Source organism: Thermobia domestica, chromosome 3 (genome assembly GCF_964235325.1).
Source record: "Thermobia domestica chromosome 3, izTheDome1.hap1.1, whole genome shotgun sequence".
Classification (NCBI taxonomy): Eukaryota; Metazoa; Arthropoda; class Insecta; order Zygentoma; family Lepismatidae; genus Thermobia; species Thermobia domestica.
The window spans coordinates 180,446,101-180,469,965 of NC_137456.1; the positions used below are offsets into that span (position 1 = coordinate 180,446,101).

The 23,865-nt window shown below is 37.7% G+C and overlaps 1 protein-coding gene across 1 annotated transcript in view; it reads left to right on the plus strand.

Moving 5' to 3' along the window:
- The first annotated feature begins 11,490 nt into the window (after window positions 1-11,490).
- Window positions 11,491-23,865, plus strand: part of LOC145680895 (methyl farnesoate epoxidase-like) — a 186,629-nt gene continuing 174,254 nt past the window's right edge. Inside the window, exon 1 of the mRNA XM_081752053.1 lies at window positions 11,491-11,637. Coding sequence (XP_081608179.1) covers window positions 11,562-11,637 — 76 coding nt within the window. The 5' untranslated portion in view covers window positions 11,491-11,561. The remainder of the gene's footprint in view (window positions 11,638-23,865) is intronic.

Sequence of the window (23,865 nt, forward strand, 5' to 3'; positions counted from 1 at the left end):
GTCTTGTCGTCGATGGAGCGATGCTGGTGCACCAACTGCAAGAAGGAGCAGCGAAAACATTTGCAGAATATGCCGCAGTTGTGAATAACTGAGTTTCTTTCACACTTTGAGACACTAAACGCTTATACGTGGTCTTTGATTGCTACATTGAAAAGAGCTTGAAAACACAGATGCGTCAGAAGCGTGGGCAGGGCGACCGCTTTGTTGTCAAGCCAACGGGACCGCTTCCAAAAAATTTCCAGAAGTTCCTTGCAAACGATGACAACAAGGAAAGACTATTTCATTACCTCCCCGAAACAATAACTGCAGCTGATATTTCAGAAAGAGAAATATTTTGCACAAGAGGAAATCAAGTCTTATCCTCTTCCTCAGGCTTAGATATTACATGTATTTCTCCCTCATCCCACATAGTATCTGATGGAAGAATCCTTGTGCACGTCCGTCATGCCGTCGAGAAGGGACACAAAAATATTACAGTTCGTACAGTTGAATCCGATGTTGTTGTAATTGCTCTCTTTGCGTTTCTGCATCTGTCACCCACTCTGGAGAAACTATGGATTGATTTTGGTTCTGCAAAAATGTGACGTTTCATTCCTATACACACCATGTGCACGAACTTACCTTCTGGGAACGATAAAATTGCTGCCGTTTTTTCACAGTTTTACGGGCTGTGACACAGTGTCAGCCTTCCTTGGCGTTGGCAAGACAAATGCATGTTATACGTGGATGGCGTTTAAAGAAATGGATACAGCTTTCCGGGAACTATCAGTCGTTCATTCTCACGATGTTGTAAGCCACCAATCTCGCATGCTAATCCAGCGATTTGTGACGCTCATGTACGACAGATCAAGTACTTGCTAGGAAGTCAACGAAACCAGACCTATTCTATTCAGCAAGAAAAATCGCACAATAGACAGAATACCTCCAACCGAAGACGCATTGAATCTCTATACAAGAATAGCAACTCTTCAGTGCAAGATCTGGCGACAATGCCTCGAAAAGGATGTGCATGATGTTGAACCCTTCAACTGGGGTTGGAAGGAAACAGATGACCGAGTCGGTTACCAATCTGTGTAGATTACGTTGAGGAGTATGTCTAATAACAGTCGACGACTAGTGACATGCCGTTACAAACTGCGCTGTACTGGGAAATGTACTTGTTTTAAGAACGGCCTCGTTTGAACGTTGCTTTGCAAATGTGAAGGACAATGCTCACAGTGATATCACTATGAACAGAGCATCTGAACTTTTTACTTAAATGTGAAAGTGTATATGAGTTATGTAGATATGTAACATTGTAGAAAACGTATTAAAGTTGTAGAATGATAAACTGTATTAGTTTGTACTTGATATACAACATCTCTACAATAAAAACTCACAGTGAGGTCGGGTGACCGGGAAGGCCATTCATGCAGTTAATCCTTATGGGACCTTGCCTTTTTTTAGGTAAATTTTAGTTTCAGTCAAGCACCTATTGCAACGAGACTATTTATCGTAGGATCATGGTTCATACCTCGTTTTTTGTAATGAAGCTGAGTTTCCAGCTGTATTAGTCAAATTTCCTTATTTTGTACCTAAGGCGGGAAATTCCCGCCCAAAGTGGGAAAAACGGAAATTACAAAAAAATGGCACCAATATCTTCCCTCGAACATGCAAATGGTACATGACATGAACATGCAAGTGGTACCAAAACAAACTTTGCTTTATAGTGAATAGAATGAGGTATGAAGAATGCCCCCCCCCCAAAAAATTAGTGCAGATGCTCTAGCCGATTTACCAATTTCTCTCAACAATACATTGTCAGTCAACTGTTTTTCAATGAGCTTCAGCATAAAGACTATTCTTCGTAGGAACATGAATCGTACCTTGTTATCTTTGGAATGAATCAACCTCTTGAGTGGTAACCCTCGCATGTGGGTACCGTGTGCCTGTGGACGGAAAACTACCTCCAAATGGAAATTTTGTCAGAAAAAATCACTCTCTTTCAAGTTTGGGTCCCTCTCCCCCCTGTGTTAACGCTTGGATCTCAAAATTGCTTAGAACATACTACATGGTGTATGTAATATCTGTGGAAAATACCAATCTCATACCTTGAAAACTGAGGGCGGTAAAGAAAATTCCCCCACGTGGAAAGCATAACCCGTACTACTTTAATGGAAAAACAAAAAATCCCTGACGTACCTATTTATCCGAGGATCATAATTCGCAAACGATTTCGTGTCAAATTAGAGTAGATTTCAAATGGTATCACATATCCGCATCTCAGGAGGTTGCAAGTCTACGGAATTCGATCATCGCGACCCTTCCAACTGACTTTCTCCACCCACTCCCGGCTGTGAAGATTTTTTTCAGGGTAGCCAGTCTTATATATACAAATACACGACTAACTCTATTCCTTGAAATGGAAGGGTCTTGGAGAAAACGAAGCAACGGAAGGGCAGATAGTGTTAGGTGTGTGCATTGTCCATTCTCAACATGGCACTTGACACAATCTGTTTCACATTTATCACATGGCTACTGGTTCACATTTGTAAAGAATACTCTCATTTCACGATAATTTAGAACTCGTTTTAAGTCCTCCCAGTGAACTTTTTAAAGCGTGTATCCATTCGTGCTTCAAGATAAAGGATTATCTTCTCACTTATTGACAATTCATTCATAGAAAGTGTCCTACAATATAGAAAAAACTAAGAATACTAACTGCAACTTTTTCGTTCCATTTGACCGAGATCCCGCCTCTATGTTGGATACCAAATGCCCAAACTCTTCCTGTTTTTCTTTTTCATATCAGACAAATACTAGAACCGGCACTTAGAAAAGCTTGAGCCACTTTTTTCCTCATTTTATGCCATAAAATGTAAGCAGGTATTTGGACTTGAGATAAAAGTATACATGCAAGATGCCAACAAAGGAAACAATGTGAAGTCTAGTCTAGTGGCATTTTGATGTTATCCAACAATCGCAAGTTTTCTCACCTTTCTACATATGAACTTATACATAAGAATATTAATTAATAATAATGTCCTCAGCTAAATCTATTATCCATGAAAGCATTATGACGCAATTGAAATAAATAAATGCAAAACATTTTCTAAGAAACCCCCCAAAAAAGTATGTCTTGATCCCGGTCGTGTGGTAAGAAAGTTCTTTAGAGAACTCTTTTTATTGCACTTATTAGACATAGCTGTCCGTCAGATCGTTGCACGGGTTTTGCTCTATCGTAAGTTCTTCTTAGTTATTTTATACTTATCCAAGGGGGTCTAGGGGGGCCGGCCCCCTAAAATGTTCACGATAGGTTTGCGAATGAACTATAATATGTAGATGATTATAATATGGTTGGATCGGGCCTCCGTAATTTCTAACGCCCCCCCCACCCTACATTTTTGGTCTGGCTACCGGCCTGGCCTTTCCCTTTAGTTATGATTTAGTCTAGAGTTGAAGAACTGTTTGGTTTTATGTGAACCGCAAACTGAAACAACATAACCTAAAAAGATTAACTCGAAAAAGTTTTCTAATTACTTTTCGTTAATCATCAACAAAGCACCACTCCATAATCGAAAAAAGTAGTGTATATTATATTTAAGACTAGCAGCGTTCACCCCGCTTCGCTGCGGTCACCCCGGAACGCAATAAACTTTGTTACTTAGATAATTTTTACTTTTTCGCTTTCAAGTGATATGATAAAAACCATAGAAGATTGCAGTAAATGTTAACATTATATCGCCTGTCATTTATGTTAACCCGCCCCGCTTCGCTGCGGTCACCCCGGAAGTTTTCGCTTTCAAGTGATATGATAAAAACCATAGTAGATTGCAGTAAATGTTAACATTATATCGCCTGTCATTTATGTTAACCCGCCGAGTGACACGGTCATGCGGGTTGCATATAAATACGTTTATTTTTACCTATGATGAACTAACAAAGGATTTGTACGTTATGGACACTTGAATGGTCAATTATCTCAAGACACTGGTAATTAAAAATTAAAGTGATATGATAAAAACCATCTAGGGTCCAAATCCTAATAACCCCCCAAAAATAAAAGAAATTGGTTCAGCCGTATTAGCGTGATGAGGTAACAAAGGATTTGTGCGTTCTCTTTTATATATAAGATAAAGAGGCATATATTTAAGATATGATGGCTGAAATTAAAGAAAGATTTTTTATTGCTGCGGGTGGAGTGGTTATAATGTATGTAATTGCTTGCATTGTATTCCATTCTCAATCCTTCTTTGTTCATCCTTTAAAAAGTGAGCATTTTTAAAAAGTAGGCCTACTCTTAATTTGTAATTTATTTCTTATATCCGAATGTTAGTAAATATATAGTTTGTACGTTAAAGGGCATATATTTAGAATAGGAACAGAAATATCATTTGATTGTTACCTTTCTGTTTCTGCTCGAGTTTTTTTAATTTCTGTTTTTCACTAATCTTTCAGAATGTCTCATTCCGTTTATTACTAAATTCTACTGCTTGTTTGTATGCCTGCTAAGTATTTTTATTAATATGTATATAATTTTAATCAGTGTGAAATTTGTTCAGATTCCGAGTCAAATCTGATCAAGTGCTCCTAAATTTGCCCTTATTAGCCAAACATAACTGCAACTGAAATGGATAATTTTGGATCAAATCGCTCACGTTGGTAAGTTGTTGGATAGTTGTTTCATAACCGTAATTACAAGTATCTCGATATGATACTAAAAAAGAAAGGAAGTTATATTTTGAGTAACCATTGACAATTAGTTATTGAAATTTTGTTAACAAAACTAAAACTATTTAAAAAAAAAATGTTTGGAAAAACTTCCTTTAAAAACTGTAGGCAGCTGTTACACCGACAAGATAAACATTTCTTGACAATTTCCTGTTTTGACCAATCAAAAGCAAACATTTGCATTCATGTTTCAACTGCATACTATATGTATCCCAGTAACTACCCTTCAGTTTTGTATAAATTATCCCGATTTGCATTTCCATCATTAATGTTCGTAAGTGCTGTAAGAAAGTTTTGGGAACTGTAAGAATAACAGCTAATTCCTTTAGGTAATAAACCATGATGATATTCTTCCTCAGGAAGAAAGTTACGAAATTAACAAACGGGTAATCACCAAGAAGGACAGTAATCACAGATCCTGTCAAGTTTTTAAGTTTAAAACTACTTTAAACCAAAATATGAGATAATAATAATAATAATAATAATAATAATAATAATAATAATAATAATAATAATAATAATAATAATAATAAAGTTGTTCGAGTCGATAATGAATGCTAGCTGCAAGAACTATAAATTCAATGGTGATGCGAGGTAAATTGATTTATAATTTTATTTTCTGACCATGGAAGTATCAAGACTGAAAAAAGTGTCAAATAATTTGTATTTATTTTTTCAAACAATCTCTCCAGACTCTCCCTGTACTCTAATAAATTAAACTAGCGAAATGAGTAGCATATTTACTCTCAATAATTGAAGTACAGGGAGAGGGATATTTTTTCTCCTTCATTTTAAAGACTAACAGGAAGACGGAATTTCTCTGCTCTTTAACTGCTGGCTAGCCATGTGTCAGGTGTCACTGAAGCTTGATTTACAGCATCTCCTCCCTCCAAATGATCAGAAGGGAACATTTCTTTGGATTTCTACACAAACATGGCATTCACCATATACCTGGCAACTCTGAAAAAAAAAAACTTTGCTTTTGGAGAATAATAAACTATCGTAAAACTTTTCAGAGGGCAACAACTATACCCTCTGCTCCCCACTTCCTCACCCCGCACTTGTATTCTCCTCTGAAGGGGACAGTACATGTCTCCATCGTGTCCCTGAGGGGTGAAATCCCGAAAAAGGGAATTTTTCCCTGAAAAATCTCATTTTTTCAATTTGGACGAGATTTTCTCACTTCTGATACACAATAAGGGAAATTTTAATAGTACAGTTGAAAACAGTGCTTCATTACGAACACAACGAGGTACGAATCATAATCCTAGAATAAATAGGAAGTGTCAAAAAATTACCCAAAAAACTCGAAAATTTACCCAATTTTTTCTTCCATAGGCATCGCACGAATGACTGGAAAATGCCCATGAAACACGTTCTTTGATGCTTTCACGCTTGAATAAATGCAAAAAACCCGATGTGAAAAGCTTAACTAGAGACTTATAAGGCAAATTCCAAAGGTCGACGCTATGGTACAGATCTGTTCTATCGGTCTCCAAAGGGTTAAATGACTAGAATCGGAAAATTTTTGCTATTAACTGTTTCTTGTTCTGTGTGGCAGCAGACTGGAAAAGAAGAAAAGTTTTCTAAAGCTTGCATGTAAATATTTAGATTAAGTTGCTAGAAGTTAGCCATTTTCCAATATGGCATCCAGTGTCGACCATAATGATTCTACGAACTGTCTCCCGGTAATTTTCCAACCTTGATTGGACATGTAACAAAATGGCGAACTTTCATGCTGGTAACCGGAAATGCAGGATACTTACGCTAACATACCACACTATGTAGTTGAGTCGAGGTGTGGGAAAGGAATGCATAACTGATGTAAGAGGAGGAAGTTAGAAGGAGTATAACTTGCATATAAGACCCTGGTACCAAACTTTATCGAACGCCTTTTCAAGATCGAACGTGACCAGACAGGATGGATTGCCTCGGTTGAATTAATTGTATATAGAAGTGCTGAGATGTAACAGGGGATCTGGAATGTTAAAGTTGAGGCAAAACCCAGCTTGGCACAATGGAAGTGAGGCGAGAGTCTGCAAATGGTCGTGGAGACGACGAACTAATATGCGTTCGAAGATTTTGCTTATTGTAGAGTGGATGTCAGTTGTAGCGGTCGATAAGAGGTAACGCCAGAAGGTGGTTTATTAGGCTTAGGGACTTTTGAGTACTTCTAAGTAATGGTGAAGAAGCCTTTTCGGAGTATGAATGTATAAATGAATTTCAATATGATGAAGACTACAGGAGCATCATTCTTAATCAGAATATAGGTAAAATCGTCAAAGCCTGGAGCAGAATTTCATTTATTGAGAAGTGTAACCCTGATGTCTGGAGGTTGGATGGGTACTGCAAGTAGATGATTCAATTTCAGAACATAATTTATGAATAGGTTATAAATGTGCTAAGTTGGGATCAGGTCGCCTATCGATAGCTGTAGTTAAATGTGGTGGAGTGTGTCCTCCAGATAGGGGAGTGAAGATAGTTTGAAAGGGTTCGGCAAATGTATTGGATTTGTCATGATCATAAGATTCTTCTAGTGGATATAGTGTCCGTTGAAATTTGGCGATGAGTTGATTGTTTCGATAGAGTGTTGCGGGTTCCGTTTGTCGCTATTACCATTTAAATGGCGAAACCGGAAATTGTTAATTTGAACCATTTCTGGCTTATTAGAGTGTTGGCGGAGGAGGTGAAATTTATTCTTGAGACGGTGAATCGATTGCATAAACCGCATCTCGATATATCTTACCGTTTTTACTCTACGGAAATCAATATTCATTCCAAAAATAGCAGTAAATATCAGCCACCTCCGGTTTTGGTAGTGTTACGAGTTATGATGATGTGTTCTCTCTAGACCTAATTATTTGTTAAAAACAGCTTCTCGCTATCTGTTACCATTTTTGTTTTGTGGGAATAAATGTTGAAAGCATAAATGACTCATTCGAACCACTTCCGGTTTGAATAGGAGGTTAACGGAAAAGATTGATCCTCTTCTTGGCACACTGAATCGATGCAAAAAAAATCCCAATTTCTCTTATTCCTTTTGCTCTGATACCTGTTAAAAGACGAATGAACATAGCCATTTTATAAGACTTCTGACATTTATACAGAGGATAGTTTAGTTGTCTAGAAGTTATATTAATAGTTAACAACTCATATTGAACACAATAGGTAACTTTTCGACAGAGAAAATCAGTGTACAAGATAGTGAAAGAAACATATCCAACACGGAAAACGTCAGGAAAGTTATATTTTGAAAAATCTAAACATTAAAATTATAATAAATCCATCGATCTAAAAACGTGGTCAGCATAATAAACAGGCACATCGCTACTAACAAAGGATAAAAGCGACATGCAGGGGCGTCGTTAAGGGGGGGTAAAGGGGGGGAGCCTCCCCCCCCAAAGTTACCAATTGCTTGACAAGTTGGCAAATTAAAATACATAGTTGGCAATTTGAAGAATGCCGTTTTGTTCAATTGACTTATTCGGTTTAACATTTTCTTAGGTAGCCAGTTGCTGTAAAACATTATCAGTTCTTTTATAGACTTGGCATAAATTTTGTGTAGTTACCTATCTTGAAATAAATTGATTTATTCGTTTAAAGCTTCTTTACTTGTTGCAAGTGATTACACTTCACTTTTCTTCATTTGATATTCGTAAACATTTTGAAGAATCTTTAATGAAAATCGGAAATTGTACCACTGACAAAAGCAGAATGGAGTTGGCATGCAAAGACAGACAGAAAAGGCGTTTCGGTGGCAAGTAGAGAATTTACGCAAAAGCATTTGATACAAGAGCGTATACAAGGCAACAGGTAGTGACTGAAAGAATTGATATTAATAAAACAAGAACAAGGCAGTGACTGGTTAGTATTAAGCCTACTGTTCGTCCCGTATAAAACGGGACAGTCCCGATTTTGGGCCCGAGAATACCGCGTCCCAATAAATTTAGTCAGGACAGGCAAATGTCCCATATTTTAATTCCATCCCATTTCTCCTATCAATATAAGCTTATTCGAAAAGTAATGAAGTGGCTGGGATAATGTGAATGAACGATAAAGTGTAGCATGTAACAGTTTTGATCAAGTTATCACAATACCCTGTCCGACTTGATAGCGAGCGAAATTTGCAACAATGCTTTTTCCATTGTACCTGGTGGAAACTCGGATACTCTCCAACATAAAAAAAAGAAAAAAAAAGTAAGATGGCTTTGAGTGTTTCTACATGTACAAGCACAGGAAAGATGAGTGACTTTTTCTTCATAGAGACATTAAATAAAGTAACAAGAATTATAATATTTTTGAGATGTTATGGGCACAGAATTGTGCTTGGTCCAGGGCTTAGAAATATGTAAATCTGGTCCTGATAATTATACACGACACAAGGAGAAAAATCAACTTTTCATCAGATTAAACTGACAAACGTAATTTTGGCAAATACTACCATGTAAATAAATATTGCTAAACACGCGAAGAATATTGAATGTAGATTGTATGACTGATTTGAACCGTTTGCATATTGTTTTTCTGTAAAGCATTTATATAAGACATTATCTTAAGTTTTTAAGGCATTTTTTTTATTGTAGTTGGATTGTAAACATCTTCAGTCCGTCAAGTTAATTGCAGGGAACGACGAGAGAAAAGTAGCTGCAGCTTAGGAAACTTCCGCCTATTATATTGTTGAAAAAAATAAATGTTGGCTAGGCTAAAGGAGATGGTGATGATGAGAAATGAATGAAATGGTGGAATGAAGAAAGTGGGAGGAAACGGGAGAACCCCGAGACGCACACGGTGTTTTTCCACTACAAAGCTCACTGGAAGTGAGCTGAGATCGAACCAAGGATCCCATGCACCAGAAATGAACGCTATACCACTGAGCCACCGCGGCCTATTATACTGTTATTCATAACCAGAGGTACAGTTTATTGGATTTTGTTGGAAAGTTTTTGGGGGGAAAGGGGATCTAAGATCCCGTATTCCCATGAAGAAAACATGGCAGGTTTATTAGTATAAACCTTTTACTATGTATAGTATGTGAATTTGACAAATTTAAGAGTTTTTTTCTAATAGTAAAGTGTCAAAGGGAAGTAGATTTTTATACCAGAGTGAATATACTTTGTATTGTGTAACCGTGTATGCTTTGTGTGTGAATAAACCTTTCGCTTTGAAACAAAAGGTGATCATATTAATATAGAGGACAAGGATAGCGTATTTCAGTTCTGTTTTGCAGTAAGACTTTCTATTTACAGGGCTTTTCGAGTAGGGAGAACTGAACAAAAGTGTGTTTTGGGAATGATATCATCAGTGCCTTGCATAACGGGGGTGATAGCTCCGGGCTCCGAAGAAAGGGGGCGCAAAATTGGGGAAAAAAATGAAAAAAGAGAATGAAAGAAAAAGAGAGACAGGAAAAATTATTTGGAATACAACTAGTATGTACTTAAATCCTCTTTCTGCTTTAGGAAATGGTCCTATAATGTTACTCATGTTAGGAAAATATATGTACACATATATAAAATGGAAGGAAAAAAGTAATAAAAGGTGTTCAAAATCAAGGAAAAGCAGGGTTTATTTTTGAAAATTTTCTTACGCTTCGCGCCAACCATGGTGGCGCTTCGCGGATGATCTGTCCCCTAACTCATATGTACGAGGACGCCGTCATACTCTCGCCCCGGCTGCTGATTTTCCATGCCACGGCACAGGGGAACACAGTAGGTTTCTGGAAATGTTGTTCGATGGACGAAAGCTACAATTCATGAGTCAAGTCGTTCTGTCTCTTCCGCTATGAACCTAAGTGCATGATTCCAAAAGTCACATTTTGGGGGGCCAAACAATACGTCTGCTGGGTGAAAGCATAGACCGGTGTGTGTTTCACTTCATTTTCATACAAATGTGTTGCCTTTCCTACTTCATTTTTAATCACGTAGTTGGTTCTTTCGGAAAGTAAAACAAAAATTGCAATTCTTCCTTTCTTTATAGTATTTATAAGTCAAAGCATTACGTAATCATTGTATGTTACTTACGTAGCTCATGGGGAAGCAAGCGGGGCACGTGCCCCGGGCTTGTGGTTGGAGGGGCGCCTAAAAGGGAGGTTATATATTAGTATTTTTCTTGCTGGTATTTAATAATTTTCATCAGAGTGCGAAATTATGAAATCGAAGTGGGAGGAGACTGGAGGACAGAAGAGAAAAAAACTCTCCGCATTTCTGGTGAGGACTGACTGGCGCAGACTATCAAAACTAGCCATAAGTTGTCAAATTAACAGTTGTACATCGTGGGAGATGATAGTGATTCTGAGTTGAGGTGTGAAACTTTACTCGAAACCGGGGGCTGTTCGTCCGTCACTCAGATGGGGCAAGGAATGGGGCGAATATGAAAATAAGGTTGCTGTGAAGTTTTCCGCAGGTAAAAGTGAGACTAAGATTTTCGAAACACTTGATATATATATATATATATATATATAATCAAGACTTGGCATTTTTAAAATCAAGACTTGGCAATTTCAAGTTTCATCCCCCCCCCCCCAATCTTGTAATGCTCGCTACGCCGCTGGCGACATGGATTTAGGATCCGCACTTGGAGAAAATACCTCACAAGAAGTCGAAACGAACAATTGGGAGATTCCCGCAAATGTCAAGACGAATTCGAATCTTTCATTATGATACGTCATTTTCATAAGTGTTTACATTAAAATCACTATCTATCAAACTATAGTAATATAGGTAACAGAAACTCGGTTTGCATCTGAAGATGATAAACTTTAATTGAAGTTAAAAGAAAGAGAAAACGATTCTGGTTGATATTCAAAAGGAACAAATAGAGAAGTTTCTAGGTGCATTTTGCGAATAAGTAAAATAATGTGTCCTAGTTTTAATCCCATGAAATTCAGATCATTACAGGATGTAATACATGATGCTAAGGAACTTACCCAAGGTTTGCCAAATATTATTTCTCTTGCGAGATTTCTAGTGACAATCATTAAAAGTCTTGTTTAAAAATTTAATTTCGAATGACACAGAAATCGATTGATGAAATTCTAAAGGCGTTTTAGTATACTCCTTTTGACTTAATTCTTACATTCTTGATTTGAGGTTTTTGCTCACTTACGTAGGTGTGTCTCAACTTCTATTATAACTAACGCAGAAAAACGTTTGATGCCTTGTTTTATTTCCAATTAATTAGTATAACATTCGTGTCGGGAACATATATATATGTATATACCGGATGTACCATTTATAATGTCCCACCTTTATAACAGAGGAACCAAAGAGAGAGAGAGAGAGAAGCGAAACTTTGCACAAATAAACTACAAGAAGCGGGACATCTATCCGTATATTGGGTAACATCACTAGGTGAACAGTGTTGCCAACCCGGCTTAAGTTTAGAGTTGCCCCTCCAGTCTGAAGTTGCCCTTGGACTTTGCAACATACAAAAAACAGTGCTTAAAGTATTAAACATTGTTAGATTTCAATTAATTTCAGTACTCCGTGTGTTTCACAAAAATGTAAAAGGTTTTCTTCATTATTTCTGCACATCCGTTACACCTGTTCGCCATATTCGCCATATTTTACAACTACCATGCTGCTGAAACCTTCCGCAATGCTTCCGCATCCGGCAAATAGTACTAACTTCCACATATCTTTTCTCGTATTAAACATAACTCTCCTGCCGAACTTGCATTCCTAAACATCAAATAAAAACTTCAAATTATCATTGCTTACCTCATTTCTCCTGTAAATTTTCCTGATTTTTTTATAAAAAGCGGAGGGGTAACTCTAAACTTAACCCGCCAACCCAGTATAAAGTTATAATTCTTTAAATGGAATGACCTAAATTTAATTTCATAATTCGAATCAGCAATGAAAACAAAGACGAAAGGGATTACACTCGCAGATCAGTGTTGCATACTTTTTGAGTTGAGTTGATTTTAGTTTAGCGTCCCTTTCAGCAGCGAGGCTATATAAGACGTGGACCTACTGATTAACGTGGAATCCGAACCACATGAGCTCCCACCGGGAGTCGAACCCGGGTCTCCCACGCCAAAGGCGCATACGCTAACCGCTTAGCCACGGAGGAGCTCCTGCATACTTTTTGAGAAATAATGTTAAACATGTGTCAAATTTAAACGCTAACACACAAGGTATGAAGTAGTAACTATTTGTGCACATTAAATTAAACACTGGGAAGAACTCTTTAAAATGACTTCAAGTTTAGAAGGATTAGTTAAAGTGTTGCCAGAACAGAAGAGAGAAAAGTTGAGTTTGGAAATAGTGCAATAACATGGAAAAGGACCCTAGTACAGTATGATTTAAAATTTATAGAACAAATCAGTATGTCATAAGGAGCATTGTCACGTTTATTTGAGATCGATAAGTCAAGTACTTACCGAGATATTCGTAACTTTGTAAAACCTGATAATTTTGTGCTGTACAAGATGGTAACGCTGTTTCAGAATTCCCTTTTTTCCCTCAGCGTTGGAGAAATCGTGAAGAAATGATTAAAACGAAATAAAACATTAATGAATGGACATACAATGAAATGAAACCCATTCGAGTTCTTGAAGGGACTAATTAAACGTAATGTGGATATAAATTTTTCTTGAGTTAGTCATACGAATTCACATTTCAACAAGATGGTAGAAATACGTTTACGAGAGTTACCTAATATCTATTTCGTGCGCTGAATATACTTAATCTCGTGCAACCAGGGGTGGATCCAGGACCGAATTCTGGGGGGTGTCATACTGCTACTTTTAAGGGTTCCAAACTTTGGGATGGGTTTTATTTATATATATATAACAAGAAAGCTCCCTCTTCCGGGAGGGGGGCGATCGCCTCCTGGATCCCCCCCCCTGTGTGCAATTTTAGGGGAGTAATATCGAAACAATTCAATATTATCTGTAAATATTACCGACTTGTTACCATTTCTTTTTTAAACACGAATGAGTGAAATAAGTAACAGTTTGTTGCAATTGAAGTAATAGAAAGGATGGTTTCCAAGCACAATTTCTTTGGCTGCGTTGTAGCTGATTGGTGTAACCAAGATAATTACCCACTTTCTTCGTTTGCTAACATACATCTAAGAGGATCATTCGCAAGCAATGTTCAAGAAATTGTACATACAACAAATGTAAGAAGTCATCATAACTGCTATACGGAGGATCACTAACAAAATGGTAAATATTGCTTTGCGTTGACGCAATCCATATCGGAATAGTTCCCCAATCTCTCGCATTACCCATCAGGTCACGAACAAATTTCTTTGTACAGATGAACTCTCACCTAGGAACTTAAAATTTTAGTCATTGGCCCTGAGTATTTTTTTTAATTATTATCATTTTGCTAACATATTATAAATCTCTGCAAAAGTTAGCTGTATGAGTTGTAGCCTATATTCGCCAATGAAATAGGCATTTTTCTGTAAATACATAATTATATGTAGAGGAAAGTTGCCAATTATGGTGAGGTTTTTTTTAAATAAGGCTTCCTGCTTAAACATGATTTGTAGGAAATATGTGTAACTTCCGGTAATACTGTACAGAAACCTTGTTCGTCTATTCTACACATGAAAATGTGAGAAAAAACAATAGTCACAAAATAAAAAAATAAAAACAATCAGTATTGCTGTTCCCCATATTAGGCTACCGGGGTTCCCAATATGGGGATGCTGGGGTTCCTAATATGGAGCTATGACATATAGATGCTTACATCAATATTACTTGCATAAAGCAAGGACACACAACCTTTCTGAGAAACTATTGTGATAAATACGGGAAAATGAAATAAGAAGATACAATATGATTGTATTGACGTTATTGTTGATCAAAAATAAAATAGATCTACATTGTTCTAAATCTGGAAAAACATTAGGTCTAATACAAAACGTTAATACAAATCATTAAGCCTACATAACTGTGAAGAAAAAGAATTTCAGATGCAGAACACAATATCTTGGAACTATTTAAAGAAACAAATGCATTTATAATAAATTGTTGTTTGAAAATAGTTTTTATAAAAAAGAAGTCTTTTCCCATTTCTCGTTGTCAATTAAATGATAGACGAAACATAAAAAATGTCTCTCTTCCTGTTTACTGAAGTTGGAAATCTAGAAAAACTTAAAAGCCTGATACTTTTTCACTCAAATTGTAAATCCACACACGAAAAAGTCATCTTCTTTTCATGTATATATTTAATTGTAAATCTACGAGAAAAAAGAAACACTGCTTTGCACTGAAATTAAAACTCGACAAACCATAATTTTATTTAGAGCAACATCTTTCACAGACGAAAATGTCATCATCGATGCCAGCACAGAGAACATGATCCCACCGTGAACACACTGCACATTGAATCCACTCTTCACCTTCACGATCTTCGGAAAATAGTCCATTGCAATAGAAACACTCGGCTTCTTCTTTGTTATCTTCGTCGGGACGTTATCGTAACAGCTACGGACCTACAACTATAACTTGGTGTTTCATATCGGAGGAAGTCATGAGTTCTGAAGATATGTCTATTAGTCGGAAATAGGCCTGCTCTTTTGAAACCACTGGCTGCATTTTCGGCTGTTGCTGCTCTCATGTACGCATTTCCAAATAATTCGCCAACCTTATATATAGTCACAACACGTCCTGGATTAATTCGCAACCAGCGTTCTATTTCCTGCCTGTAATAGCACTTTAATGGTCCCATAAATGTTAGATCCAAAGGCCGCATCTTATGGGCGGTAGTGATATAATGGTAACATAGTTCTCGCGTCCTAGATTTATGACATCTAAGTTCCGTACATGCGAGAAATGGCCATCTCAAACCAGAACCACTGGATCTTCTTCTGTAGCGTTGACATAGTTTATAAAATGTCGGAACCACTCTGTAAATATATCACTTTGTATCCAACCAGATTGGTGACATGCATAAATAGAACCAGGTGGGGTTCCATTCATCAGTTCAATTTTCATATTCTTGCGTGGGAATACGAGTAGCGGTGGAACGTAATTTCCTGTAGGGCTCATGCATGTCACTACTGTGATAAGAGTACCTCTTTCAGCCGACTGGAGAGCAGAAATCTGGCGTTTTCCTTTATGAGCAATGACTTTGGTATGTTTACTTTGCACAACAGAAATGCCAGTTTCATCGCAATTAAACAATCTTGATGGAGAATGCTTGATTTTATCCATAGCTGGTTCAAATAAGTCAAAAAATTTATCTACTGCTTCAGGAGTAAATGATATAGCTCTAGAACGTGAGACCCTGTGGCGTTCTAATCGATAGCTAAGGGTGACGTTTAAGAAATTGTTTCAACCATTTTTTACCTGCCATCTTCTCTGTCCGGGAAAAAGGATTCGGAATTTCATTTCTGACTGCCAATTGGTACGCTAAACCAATTGGTGCCAAGCCAAATAACTGTTTTTCCATACTAATGCAATGATTCACAAGGTCTTCTTCAATATGTAACGGAAGAACGTGCTTCCTACCTAATTTGGTTACCCTCGGTGCAGTATCCTGGCCTGATTCAATGGCTTGGGTTACATATCTTTCTAACGTTGTTTGTGGTACGTTATAAATACGGGAAGCCTTGAAACTTCCCATTTCCTTCTTCATCACAGAGGAAACAGCTGCGTTCATATTCTCTTGCTGCCATTGTTTCCTTTTCAGCATCTAAAACAGACAGAAAAGTAGGTCTATCCTCAATTTCCAGAATAAATTAAGGGTTCGTAATATGGGGAGCCCCATATTAGGAACTTCTCACCACCCCATAATAGGCAACTTTCGTTGACATTTTCCTCACGCATATATCAACAATTAGTAAATCTAGAAAACACGATATACACTATTTACTATGAGCTTCGTTTTCTACTTAAGCGCGTAAGATAGTGTAATTGAATATTTCTTACCTTTACAGCGACACACAGACGTTACTTCCGAGACGGTGCAAATTTTCTCTTGCACACCAATCACTTCCATTCGACTGAGACAAAGAAACTAGTTGCGACGCCACCTATCTTAGGCCGTGTTGCCAGTTCGTGACATTAATTTACCGTTCACGCAATTTCTCTTCCACAAAATTCCCTCGTTTATGAGAAATCCCACCTCCCCATATTAGGCAACCTCCCCATATATAGCAACTTTCCTCTACCATAAAATTGGTGTACTTTTTAAATTTCTATTTTGCCGCCAGCTTGTCAAACTGCACGTTATCTTCTGTATTTGTCAGCTCTTTTATTGAATTATAGTTACAATTCATCGAATAAGTTTGAAACGCTCTACTACCTTTGATGTGAAGCTCGACATAATGTTTTAAACACTTTTAAGAATATTTCTCGTTCAGGTTCACTTTTGCCGCACCACTCAAAATAATTGTTCCAAAATTACAATTCTTTCACAAATTCCTTATTATTTACTAAATGATTTGCGCTGGCCGACATGAAAACATCTCAAATGGCATAGTTAAGTTTCAAGGGGACTATCATAATCAATTGTAGAAAAATTAAAATGCTTGTAGGATTTGCGTGTTAATACGGCGTCCGGATGTATGCATAAAAACTGCAATGCAAAAAGAAGAAAACCTGTGTTAGTAGGCCACTAAAAAGCACGAATGCTATCTAACCGAGTCACGGCAGGGCAAAGCTTGGGGCCCGAGCTCTAGCGAGAGGTTGCGTCCGAAGGAAGCAGGTGCGTCAGCGAAGGTTGGTATATGCGAAAATGAGGATAGTGAAAACGAATGGATTTTGGCAAATATGAGTTTCAATAATACTTGTCAGGGTTTCACACTTGTAGCGTTCCACATGTAAACATAAAATACAACTTCTGTAAACTGTCCAGAAATACAGCTCCAGTGGAAAATAGTTTCTAATACAACCATCATTTATATGCACTCATTTATTTTATCCGTAGTAAAGTACTCGTAAGGATTTTACACTAATAACCTACACTTGTAAACATAAAATATAGCTGTGTATTACTTTGTATTTAATTCCATCGCTCTGCAGAAATTTGTTCCTTATAAATATGTCTTTTCATGAGAAGTACGGAATTTTACCTGTAAATCTTTCATAATTTGGTGCGCCGAAAGTAGACCAGCACCATATTTATTATAAATTCAAATGTAAATAAATTGACTAAAATGCAAGTAGTAAGACTGACGTAATGTACTATATAGAGGCTCACGCACAGCAATGCGTGATATGTTTAACTTCTGTAATATAGTGCTGATGTGGTTCAGTATATTTTACTTCGGCGTTTTTTTTTCTTTTTGTCCTTGAACATAAAATATGAGTTAGAATGGGTAGGTTGGCTTTGGTCAGCTTAGCAGAGTATAAATTTGGTAAACTCCTTCTATGATACTTCACCAAACGTGAATTGTTCATTAATATCACAAAAATCACAGGTTCAAGTTTTCCTTTACATACGCAGCAGCTGGGTCGTAATTAATGAATGTCTTAAAATGTTTCATGCTGCTTCATTCTCCCGTGGATTAGGTTAACGAAATGTAAAGTTTGGCTTTTTTGCAATACTTGGTATGCTACTTTAATTACTTATTTCGTTATATTCGTTTGTTTGCGATGCGCAAATTTTGCGAACATTAATACGAAATTAAACTCATATACTGTTATTTAGCATGGCACATAGACTGTTATTTGTTATGATACCAATAGTTTCTAATGTTTGCATTCAGTGTTTAGATGTACCATTATGTACAATATGTCCTAGCAACAGTTCGGAACGTCTTTTGTAATATATTGTACGACAGCCATTTGAAAAGTTCTGCACACTGAAAGATATTATGGAATTAAATAATTTATTGTACAAAATACTTTTACAGACCTTCAAAACAATCTCCATACTTGTTTACAGGCCCGCAACCAGCCCCAAAATTTAGGGGGGGCGACCCAATCATATACTTCGTCACCATATCATAGTTCATTTGGAGGCCTACCGTGAAATTTTGTGGGAGCCAGCCAAAATTTAGGGGGGGCCGGCCCACCCTTGCCCCCGTGGATACGGGCCTGCTTGTTTATGACAGCCTCTCAACATTCTGTATTCTGGATAGGGCACCTTCATTGTTAAGGCGTTTGATCACTCGGGTCACCTCACTGAAAGCTTCGTCATTCGAATCAAATCGTTTTACACAGAGAGTTTCTTTAACCCATTTGGCGCCAATGTCCTATATATAGGACAGCGACAAAATACGTCGGTTTGTAACACTGATTAATCAACCGAATGTTGTTCGGTTCTGTGCATGTTCAGACAAGTACATGCTTTCTTTGTTCGTCGTGTCTGGAAGATTGGTACATTTTGGAGGGAAATCTGGTATCGTTAAGTATCTGGAATTTCGATTGTTGATGAACGTTTCTCTTGTCTTCGAAACAGAAAATGGAAAAGGCCGATAAATCGAAGGTAAGCATTTGTTTTATATTCTTAAAATATAATTCTTTTTGATACATTAGTTGTTTAAACTCAGAAAATAAAATAATGTGATAAAAATACCTTGTTTCTTTAGTGTCCTATATATAGGACATCGGCCATTTAGCCTACTGGTTTCAAGGAATTTCAATTTCCGGATAATATAGCGAGGAAACTCTATGTATACATAACTTTGAACCGGATTTGACATTTATTTACGGAAAATTTGAAAACAGAATTAACAAACCGAACGCCAATTCAGATATTCGAACATTTCATTGAAAAGATTATTGCACACATCGTTACTGAGACAAACCGATATGCTGCTCAACATAATACAGACTTTTCCGTATGTGAAAATGACATCAGGCAATTTTTAGGAATTTTGTTGTATAGTGGTTATGTTTTTGTTCCACGTCAGTCGATGTATTGGGAGACACCAGCTGACTGCAATTTTCCAGTAATTGTGCAAACTATGTCACGCAACACATTCAGACATAAAAGTTCCTTCACTTCAACAATAATGACGTTATAGACAAATCTGACGGTTACTTCAAAGTCAGACCCTTGTATAATCTAATAAATGATGCTATTAAACAGTTTGTGGTATTTATCCATGTACTAACTATGAGAGAATGGTGCGATATTATGGTAGAAATAGTTTGAAAATGTATATGAAGGGTAAACAGGTGAAATTGGGTACAAATTATGGATGTTAGCCACACACAATGGTTACCCACTGCATATAATTTCCTACCAACCTGGATCTCAAGGGGATACCAGATTATCCGATTATGTTGTGGAATCTTTGCTGTCCGTCGTGGAAAACCCAGAATGCCATTCGGTATATATGGACAACTTCTTTTCGTCATACAATCTTGCTTCCAATCTGAGACAAAGTAACATTTTCATGACTAAAACAGTCAGGAAAAATAGAACCGGAAAATGTTCTTTGATGTCGTCAAAAAGAACTAAGATAAAAAAAGGAAAGAGGATTTGTGGATACAAGGTTTGATGGTAATTCAGAAGTCAGTATGGTTAAATGGAATGATAAGGCTGTGACTGTTGTAACGAATTGTGAATCCGTTGATTGTGTGGAAACAGTAACACGAAATAACAAAGGGTGTAAAGAAAACATCAAAGTGCCTTAATGTATTGTTTCATATGAAAAATTCAAGAATGGCGTAGATTTATTTGACACATTGATGAGCTTATACTCAATCAAGATCAATGGTAAGAAGTGGTATTGGAACTTATTTACGAATGTTGTTGAAACTGCTTTAGTTCCTGGATGGAAACCTTTATCAGATCTTGGACTTAAATAATTTGGATCTTCTAGAATTTCACAGAAGTGTTACAATGGCATTGCTCTCACAGTCTGCATCGACAAGACTTCGTCCGGGGCTACAGAGACTGTACAGAAAGTGTTCAAAAGCACGGAAAGCTAACAAACATACCCCAATACGAAATGAGAATGGAAAGCAAAGAAGATGTCATGGATGTCCAAAAAGCCGATAACATCATGTCAGGAATGCCAAGTTGGCTTGTGTGCTGTTCCGTGCTTGGATAATTACCATCGTTAGTGTAACAGTGCTGTGTAAAGGTGCTAAGACACATTGTACGGGTATGTAATCTTGCAAACATTGTTTAATAAAACTTAGTAAAAATTAGATATAATTGTGCTTATTTTTTAGAATTGTCAATCCAAAAGGCCAATGTCCTATATATAGGACAGGCTGTACCGGGCGTACCCCGGTACATACAATCAAAAGCTATTTTTGTTTTGTATATGTGTCCTATGTAAGAGAAAATATGTAGCACTCAACCAAAAATATGCATTAGAAAAATTATGGCACCAAATGGGTTAATTTGGGAACAAATCAAAGTCTGATGGAACCAAATCAGGGCTATATTGGAAAGAGAAGTATTTCCCATCAATACTTGGTAAGTGTCACCCTTACTTGTAAAGCAGTATGCGGTCTTGCATTATCGTTCAGAATGAGGACACAAGCTGCAAGCATGTCAGGATTTCTTTCACGAATTTTCGGGCGCAAAAATTTTTGCAGAAACCGCTTGTAGTATATGCCTGGTACAGACGTCCACTCTATTGTAGCCATCTCTCCATTTGTATGATACGCAAAGATCATCGTGAGTTAAACCTTTGATTCTTGCCGGCGGAATTTCTTCGGGCGTGAAGAGTCTGAACTGTTTTATTGTCACGTCTGAAACTTCAGTTCTGGTTCAAACTTTAGTATCCAGGTTTCATCAATTGCAACAGTTCTTGTAAAAACTGATTTCCTTCTGTTTGATAACATTGAAGCAATTTTTCTGCAATTCTTTTGCTACGTACTTTCTGCTCTTCACTCAGATAATGCGGAAACCATCTCATTTTCATCTTCAGCTTCTCAGTAATGATTCTGTAAACTAAAATGACAAACATTTTGGCCTCATATGCAATTTTCTTACATGTTTTCGTCGATCCTCTCTCAAAATGTCATTCACAATAATCTCAGAGGTGTAGTCTGTTGCAGTTGATGGTCTTTCACTTCTTGGGGTGTCTGCAGTGCTTACACGACATTCACGAAAAGGAGCTGAGCACAGTAATACAGTGCTATGATCCACTACACTATTTCCACAAACCTCCCGCAAAGCATTGTAAATTTCAATTGGATTCTTTCCACATAGAGTTTCGATATAGGAACGCTTATCATCATGTGTAACCAACCTCAGTCAGGTTCACCACTGAATTTCTCACAACACAGATACGCAAATTAGAAAACACAGGACCAATCGTCAAGCCCAAACTCTGACCCACAACTAACCTAAATGTGAACTGGATCAAACCACTCAAACGGTTGTGCATGGTCTGTGTAAAAGACTTTTGAAATGACCCTCGTACTTACACCTGGACCTCATTTTGCAACGGTTTGCATTAACACAAAGCGAAAATAAGCATTTCGTTTTTAATTTCACGTGGTGACGTGTTTGTTTTCTACGGACACTGTTCCACATTTGCTTATCCTGAACTCCAAGAATATGTTACATTATAATGGCCACGTAGCACAGGATGGTGCATGTTTGGCTCCCTTGTCTTCCTTCAACAGTGGGAAGCAAGAAGGTGCTTAAAACATCAATGTAGGCCTGCGCTGTGAGAATACCACCAAAACAACAAGGGGTGCAAGCCCCCTCCAAGAAAAACACGACCACACCGTAACACCACCACCTCCGAATTTTACTGTTGGCACTACACATGTTGACAGATGACGCTCACCGGGCATTCGCAATACCCACACCCTGCCATCGGATCGCCACATTGTGTACCGTGATTCGTCACTCCACACAACGTTTTTCCACTGTTCAATCGTCCAATGTTTACGCTTTTTACACCAAGCGAGGCGTCGTTTGGCATTTACCTGCGTAATGTGTGGCTTATGAGCAGCCGCTCGACGATGACATCCAAGTTTTCTCACCTCACGCCTAACTATCATAGTACTTGGAGTGGATCCTGATGCAGTTTGGAAATCCTGTGTGATTGTCTGGATAGATGCCTTCTTATTACGACCCTCTTCAACTGTCGGCGGTCTCTGTCAATCAACAGATGAGGTCGGCCTGTACGCTTTTGTGCTGTGCTGTCTCTTCGCGTTTCCACTTCATTATTACATGAGACACAGTGAACCTAGGGATGTTTAGGAGTGTGGAAATCTCACGTACAGATTTCTGACACAAGTAACATCCAATCACCTGACCACGTTCGAAGTCCATGAGTTCCGCGGAGCGCCCAATTCTTTTTTCTCACAATGTCTAATGACTACTGGGGTCACTGATAACGAGTACCTGGTAGTAGGTGGCAGCACAATGCACCTAATATGAAAAACATATGTTTTTGGGAGTGTCCCGATACTTTTAATCACAGTGTATGTCTATATATGTATATAAAATACTTTGAACCTAATTCTCCTCACCTGATGATCCTTATTTGAATCGAAATTATAAAAACAGAGCTTGACTCAAGTGCTATGTTAAAAAAAGAATAGTAGTTATTTATTATCTTCTCGAAAGCCATCGACGACTCAGGTCTTTAACCTAATATATCTACTATAACAAACAGCATTTATTCCGAAGTCGGTCATCAGCCTAGTTTTTGGCTAAAAGCGTAATAATTGGTTCCTTTGTGTACCAAAGTTTAATATTTAATTCACATTCGTAATAATATTACCGAGCAAGCGTTAGCGATTGAAGGCGGGTTAGAGCCTCGCAGGGCGCGTTGTTTTCTGTCTTTATTCAACGAAGTGGGAAGAAGGACCTGTGTTCTAGAACCTTCACGCCATGTTGGTTATGTTACTTATTGTTACACTGTAAAAGTATAACTTTTTTCACGTTCCTGTACAGTTAATTGCTTACCGTCCCCATGCCGTAAACGTCGGCAACCCCTAGTGGCCCACTTGCCGGTAAATGTCAATCGTCGCTATAGCGACACGTCGAAGGACTGCCGCTAGTGTGCTACTGCCGGCAGGGTTTTATCGAGTCGAAAGAGATATCTAGAGTTGGAGTATTGAAGATACTACCGCGTAGCAGCGAGGACTTCATTTTGGTCCGCGCTTCTTCGATTCGTCACGGAGAATCGCGAAGGGACTATGCCCAATCATGTGCATGCGGTTATTGATATATATTATTTTTCCTGACGAATTATTCCTAAAGTGAGCTCCGGGGTCAAGAATAACCCCTGCTTCTACATCATGAAGTGAAAAATCTTGAGATG